General features: G+C 31.2%; 1 protein-coding gene across 1 annotated transcript in view; it reads left to right on the plus strand.

The window, feature by feature from the left end:
• LOC107436620 (enteropeptidase) overlaps window positions 1-7,184 on the plus strand; it is a gene marked incomplete at its 5' end in the record, with an annotated part of 22,485 nt that extends 15,301 nt beyond the window's left edge. Inside the window, 5 exon segments of the mRNA XM_021145560.3 lie at window positions 799-1,021; window positions 3,559-3,682; window positions 4,696-4,861; window positions 5,053-5,195; window positions 6,933-7,184. Of these exon segments, the coding sequence (XP_021001219.3) occupies window positions 799-1,021; window positions 3,559-3,682; window positions 4,696-4,861; window positions 5,053-5,195; window positions 6,933-7,118 (842 nt within the window).
• Window positions 7,185-7,804: the final 620 nt, after the last annotated feature.

The raw sequence follows: 7,804 nt of genomic DNA on the forward strand, positions 1-7,804 counted from the left end.
TTGTTAACAGAATCAATAGTTTACGGAACATGTGGAAACTGAGAGTACTGAAACATTTTATCTCAACTCACTTCCAAGTGTATGCCAATCAATATATACATTTCAAATTGTTATTGTTAACAGAACCAATAGCTTACGAAACATGTGGAAACGGCTATTACTTAAGTATTTAATCTCATCTCACTTCCAACTGTATGCTAATTCAATGTATACATTTAAATGCGTTATTGTTAAGAGAACGTTAGGAACATGTAGAAACGGATCTTACTTAAGCATTTAATCTCATCTCACTTCCAACTGTATTCTAATCCAATATATACATTTTAATGTGTTATTGTTAGCAGAACCAATAGTTTACGGAACGTGTAGAAACGGATAGTACTTAAGCATTTAATCTTAACTCACTTCCAAGTGTATGCTAATCCAATGTATACATTTTAATGCGTTATTGTTAACAGAATCAATAGTTTACGGAACATGTGGAAACTGAGAGTACTGAAACATTTTATCTCAACTCACTTCCAAGTGTATGCCAATCAATATATACATTTCAAATTGTTATTGTTAACAGAACCAATAGCTTACGAAACATGTGGAAACGGCTATTACTTAAGTATTTAATCTCAACTCACTTCCAACTGTATGCTAATTCAATGTATACATTTTAATGTGTTATTGTTAACAGAATCAATAGTTTACGGAACCGGTAGAAACGGATATTACTGAAACATTTTATCTCAACTCACTTCCAACTGTATGCTAATCAATATATACATTTTAATTTGTTATTGTTAACAGAACCCATAGTTTACGGAACGTGTGGCAAACCAGAAATAGAACCAGAAGATGCTCCAGATTTTGACAGAATTGTCGGTGGTCGTGAGGCTGTGCCTGGAAGTTGGCCCTACATGGCTGAGTTGCAGATGGATTTAATTGAACCAAATGGTCACGTTTGCGGTGGTACTCTGATCAATAGCCAGTGGGTGCTTGCAGCCGCTCATTGTTTTAGTGATCCACCATTGTAAGTTCTCTTCTTTTATAAACATACTTCATCTGAAAGCAAAATCATAGGGTCGGCTAGCAGTGATGATTGTCATTTTTTTTAGATTTTAATTTATTCGATACACGAAAATGCTACATTAAAAAAGACTTCCATTAGTGTGAAAAGTTAGGTTATTAAAATAATAGGTTTGGGAGGTCTGTCAGGGTTATAACGGCTTAATCCTCGAGTAACTCCAAAAACATTAAAGTGCAGAGATAAAATGATGATCAGTGCAAAATATATTCTTAAATTGAATTTTTGTTTCTAAAATTATTGTATTAATAGGCATATACATAGATTTTCACTCTATATCAATCCGAAGGCTCTCACTCATGGATAATAACAAGTGGAAGAAGCTATGCGAGTCTTATAGTTCCGGAGCCGTTTATGCTAGCAAACAGAAACTTAGATAGCGGTTGCCAGGAGTAATTATAACGGCCAATCCTGAAAATCGTTAAAATTTTAAAATTTTGATAAATGAATTTTTTTCCTGACTAACTGTAGACAATCAGGTATGCAAATTAAACTGAAGGCAATTCTGTTTCCTCAAATATTTAAAAGATAATATCAATTATGTTTGCTAACTTACAGCTCCACTTAATGGGAAAATAGTTTTTATCTATACTCTTTAATATTTAATTATCACCGAATTAGTATTCCTAAAGTTATATGAAACTAAGTGATTATTTTGCTCAGACTTTCACTTTGAAAAGGTGATTTGGTAAAACTAAATAATTTAAAATCACCGTTATGAAATAAGATATGTACTAAACAAAAAATTTAATAAGTAAAGGTACTTATTCGTTCACTGGGCTCGAATTATACTTATATACTGGTACTTATATACTGGTACTCGAATTATACTGGTACTTATTCGTTCACTTCGCTCACTGGGCACTATATTCGTGCGCTCGGCTGACCACCTAACCGGAACATCTGCTCCTGCACCCCTGAGCCCGAGGTCAAGAAAACTGAGATGGGCACAGTAGGCCTTGGCCCTCTATGGGCTGTCTCTCCACTGAGCTTAGTGTACTTAATAATACCTGAATCAGCATTATACTACTCTACTTAATTAATGGAGGAAGCACTCTCAGTTTCTGAGATTTTAATGAATTTTTGAATTTCTCAAAATGAAGTTCAAAGCTTTTAGGGGTTTGAGGGACTGACAATTAGTTAAGAAAGAAAACAAATATTTTTGAACACCCTATACCCAAAAAATCAAGCATCAAACTTGTAGCTTGTATCGATTACTTTGGTTTTTATTTGAAATAACAGCATAAAATTTCATAAATTCTGTTTAAATATTTATAGAGATATTAACATTTTTATAATAAATTAATTTATTTGTCCTATGTTTTTTTTTATTTTACTATAACCTGATTAAATACTTGAATATTGAGTAAAATTAAACAAAATTTTTAGAACAATTTAAAATTAATTACAAAATTATTTTTTTTAAAATGGGAAAAAATTGTTAATAATGCGCAAGTCATGAGCATTTAAAGTAGTTCTTTTATACTGCTCATATACGGAAAAAATTTTAAATTATTTCTTCTTAATTTTGTAGTGAATCGTATTTAGCAACTGATAGAAAAAAAATCTTATTTAAATATATAAAAAGCGTAAAAAGTTTCAAGCAAATTTCTAAGTAGTTTTTGTACTTTTTAGAAGAAAAAAAAATGATACGCTGAAAATGATACGGGGTTTTCCACATATTTAATTTTGCTCTTGCTGTCTGGTCATTATCGAGTAATGTAATTTGCAATGCTACATAATAAAATTTGTGGAAATAATTTGTAATTTTTTCCGCGCATGTGTACGATAGAAGAACTAATTTAAATACTTAAATCTTGTGCATTTTCAACAATTGTTTTTTCAAATTTTAAAACGCTAATTTTGAATTAAATTGCTTCGAAAAATTTGTTTTATTTTACAGAATATTTTTAAAATTATAGCAAAAAATAAAGAGAAAAGAATTAAGTTTTTTGCTTCCAATCTGGGGGTGATCGCTCTAAAAAGGGGAAATAGGGCTCCTCAGAGGGACGATAATCCATAGGATGATGATGAATATTCAATAGAAAGAAATTGTAAAGAATAATAAAAGTCAGCGAACAGCTCTTCATCTCGTTTCCTTCAACATATTTAGCAGAAAGAGGATTTAAATCTTTCGTCTAGTTTCTCACAAGACAAAGAAATAGGTTGGATATTTGCTTAAAACGAGGCCTGTGCTTAACTCTGAGAAACAAAGCTTTACCTTCAAGATTTAACTGAAATTCACTAAGCGCAAGGCAATCCAAGTACCCTTGAACATAATTAATCCTAAAACATTGTCTTGATTATAGAAATGTTTTAGCATTTTTCCATCATTTTAAACAATCAATCATTGCATTTAAAACTCTTATTTCATTAAAATAAATAAAAATTTGACATTAAACCACAATTTCCTCGACTTATAAATAAAAACTTATTTATTGAATTTTATAACACAATAATAATTTTTGTTTCTTCTATTTCAGCATGAGAGGTCCAAGCCAATGGCGAATTCATCTGGGAAAACACAGAAAATATTTTAAAGACGAGTACGAACAAGTTCGACGCGCAGAGCGCATCATCATTCACGACAATATCCCTCCATCCATAGTAAGTAACTTCTAGCTTATTCAGGGTGTTCCTTAATCACCACCCTTATTAATATTTCTATTTATATTTTGAAAGTTCTTAAAAATGGAAAAAAAAACATACAAAATTGGAAAGTCATAATTCTATTTAAGCAAGAGAAGTAAAAACTGAATTAAAATCTGATAAATCACTATTTAGGAAGGTAAAATTAACAAGATTATTAGTTTTATTACTCGATAAAATTTAACGGTGTTCCTAATAATCAATTCTCAATTTCCTCAGGGAGTCAAACAAGTTTTGATGTTATTAATAAGACCTTCCTCGTTAATGATTCAGCAGATTTCGATAACTTTTAGGGTTTTATTTTTTAATTTTTCATTTATTTATTTATTTATTTATTTTTATTTTTTTTTGCTGTTACAAGAACAGTTTAGAAACTAACCTTCGATCCCCTGTAACAAAAACATCCCACATAATTTCACTTTTTATTTACAAATAAAAAATAAAAATTTAATCTAATATTAAATTAAATAATATTAAATAAATAATATTAAATAAGAATTGAAATATTCATGATACTAACATTATAAGCATGCATATACGATCTTGTGTTTTCTGAACTCTGTGAGAGTGCGCGTTAACACTCAGCAACACAACCATTAACAAAACACAATTCATATTAATATCAGTGGCTTATTTTATTTATTTTGCACCATGGAATTCAGCAAATGATTTACAATGCGCTACTCTTACAACGATACTTTGGTTAGCATTAGGATGGCTAGAAACTTTGCAGTAACAGATAGTTTGAGATGTGGCTGTACACCACCCACTATTTCTGGCGTTAGGGCAAAACAGAAGTTAGTTTCCGAACTGTTTTAATACATTTCTTTGTGATCAATAAAAAAGTTTTTTTTTCTACTTTTAGTTTGAAAAAAAGAAAAAAATAAACAATTTGACAAAAGCAGTTAATATATGGAAAAAAATTCCTTTTGTGATCAATAAAAAAGCATAATTTTTTTTTCTATTTTTAGTTCGAAAGAGATGGTCAGTTTGACATTACCCATGATATAGCTTTAATAAAATTGAATGCTCCTGTTAAATTCACAAAGTACGTGCAGCCAGCTTGTCTTCCAGAACTGTATACAAAACTTGATATTACAAGCAACTGCTTTGGAGTTGGTTGGGGAGCAACTAGAGGTAAAAAGCATATTAATTTATTCTGGTATAAAATGCATTACATTTCATTCAATTAAAAATTTCACTGTCGTATACAAACTCACCCTTTCAATACAATTTCCTTCATTTTCAATGAAATAAAGGATTGGATAAAGTAATCACTAAATAATAAACAGAGAATAATCTATCTCTTAATCTTATTATTTCCATAGGTACTGGTGGAAGTGATGTACTGAAACAAGCTTATCATCCAGTACAGAATGACATTGTGTGCAAGAGACTCGTAGGTGATAGTTTCATTCCCCAAACAATGATATGCGCTGGAAGCATGGCACCAGGAAACGGTGTTTGTCATGTAAGTATGGGTGGCTTAAAACTTGATAAAATATTTTAATTCAATAATACCAATGCAGAATTAGGTTCTAAAAAGTAATTAAAATAAATATTTGTAGTTGAGGATAAATCCCAGTAGTACGTTCGTTTCATTGCAACTAAGATGGTCTGTTTTAAAAGTTGTGACGTATAAAAGATGCGCAGTAAAGAAAAAAATCAGCAGAATTTTGATTGAGAATTTATTTCCCATCATTATAGTCCTAGATCTCTACCAAATTAGATTTTAGATCTCTACCAAATTAGATCTCTACCAAATTAGTAGATTTCTGCATTTTAATCCACCACGAAGCCATGGTCAGACATACAAATAGACAACACATAATCTTTTCATTTCGCGATGTAGTAAAGTAAACTGTTAACCGAACTCAATGCCAAACGTAAACATTTATTCCAGATCTAAACAAACTATGGTTCTGAAGTGTGCTTGTTACTTGTCGAGATTTCGACCCTACACGTCCGAAAGCAAGTCGAGTTTGTTATTTAACAGAAACGGTTCAACATCTTTCCTCCTTAAGGAAATCTGTAAAACTTAAGGCAGGGCATAGAAAACGAATAGCGTAGAAATTCATTTTATGAATTTGCACTGTTGAACCTGTGATTTCTGCTCATAAATGGTTCTCTATGACCAAAAAAAGGGGTCTTAGTGGTGTTAAAATATTGCCTTATAGTAAATTTCTGCAACACAGTTACTTGCTGAAGTAACTCTGAAACACGGGGAGCAAACATAATAAACGAACCTAAAATAATCCTTTGCTTTAAGTGTCCGACTTCGCAAATTTGCAATGAAAACCCATAATTTAAGAACATGAAGTAGAGCGTTCGCCTACCATAGAGGCAACCTAGGTTTGAATCCCAGAGGTGCTGGTTGATGCGAATTCTGCTCCCGGCTCGCACCGACCACAGTGCTAACGTATAATGTCCTCAGTGGTAGACAGATCATAAGTTAAAATCCCGTTGCCGTCGAGTTATCCATGAAAGGTGTTTTCTTCTCCGTGCAACGCAAATGCGTGTCAGTGCCATCAAAAAAAATTTCCACGAAAGCTGTTCTAATACTTGATATGGGAGTTTCCTTGTTTTGGGGGCTGGGTTCAAAATTACAAAGCTGAGGTGTTGAACATTGATAGTTGTAAACTGAGAATTAGGTCGGCTGCTCCATGCTGGTTTTAAAATAAAATGTATAAAATATAGTACAGTATTTTTTAGAAAATAATGCAATCATTAGAATCCTCACCATTAGAAAAAGCAATTTAAAAATCAATTTTATGAAATTATGCGAGACATCTACATTTTACGGATTTATGGTTTCTTAGAGGGTTGTGCAAAATGACACTTGATTGTTTTGAAATGAGTATTTGAATTTCGTGATTTTTAAGCAATTATCATTCAACCAATATTTCAGAGATCTTTATGATTCTATTTTCGATTTATTAGGAAATTCCACTTGGCATGCTCTTTTACAACAATAATTCTACATTCAGTTACTTTTATTTCACCAAATCTAAGTGACATAACTAAGCGAATTAACCAACCTTATTCTAAAGGACCTGACGAATCCATTTTCGATTATATTGTTTCGAGAGCAACCTGTTTTCTATATATTAACCGGTTTAACTCCGATCTATTAAAATAAGATGAAAAAGAAAAGAAAAGAAAAACATGATACATAGACAAAATACTCATAAAATGTTTTACATTGCAGGGAGACAGTGGCGGTCCATTAATGTGTGAAATAGACAATGAATGGACAGTTGTAGGGGTAGCTAGCTACGTGACAGACACAAATATGGAACATGGACTATGTGGTCTGAAAGGTAGACCCAGCGTCTTCAATAAAGTTGCTCCCAAAGTAGCATATATAAACAGAATGATTAACCGCTATAGTTAATACAGAAATGTTATAACAATTGAAAATTTCTGAGATGCTTAAGAAATTAAATAAATTTTGACGCAATTGTATTGTGTTATTTTTAAAAATAAAAAAATTTGCATGAGCATTGCACGGTGGGTAGTTTGCATTCTGTAAAAATAAGCTACCCACCGTGAAATTTTATAAGTCATAAAAAAATTTTTTTGTTAAATGAAATCAAACCTGCCAACGTTAGCAGAAATATGTAAACTATAGATTTTTAACTACAATATACTCTCGATATCTCGAAAACCTTGTTATGTCAAAAAAATATATATTTTTCCCCTTAGCATTACATATCCACCTAATGTTAATTTGAATTCCTATGTCAAAGAGTTTCTTCTCAAAACCTTGTTACGTCGAATAGTTTTCGTTATAGAAAATGAATTTTTTCTGAAAGATCACAATGTTGTTAACCAACTCTTTTTTATTTAATGCATAATTATTTTTGCCTTACTTTTAGAAATTATCATTTGCTGTATTTAAGATTTATAGTCAACTATCATTACATACATAATAATTAGTGTTATTATGTTTCATAACTCTACTTTTTAGAGTACTATTTTAGAATATATTTTTCTACTTTTTAGAACAGATTTAGCTCTAAACTTGTTATCTTGAAATTTTCTTAGCGTCCCTTCAACTTAGAGATATCTAGAATATAC

This window comes from Parasteatoda tepidariorum, chromosome 10 (genome assembly GCF_043381705.1).
Source record: "Parasteatoda tepidariorum isolate YZ-2023 chromosome 10, CAS_Ptep_4.0, whole genome shotgun sequence".
In the NCBI taxonomy this organism is placed as follows: Eukaryota; Metazoa; Arthropoda; class Arachnida; order Araneae; family Theridiidae; genus Parasteatoda; species Parasteatoda tepidariorum.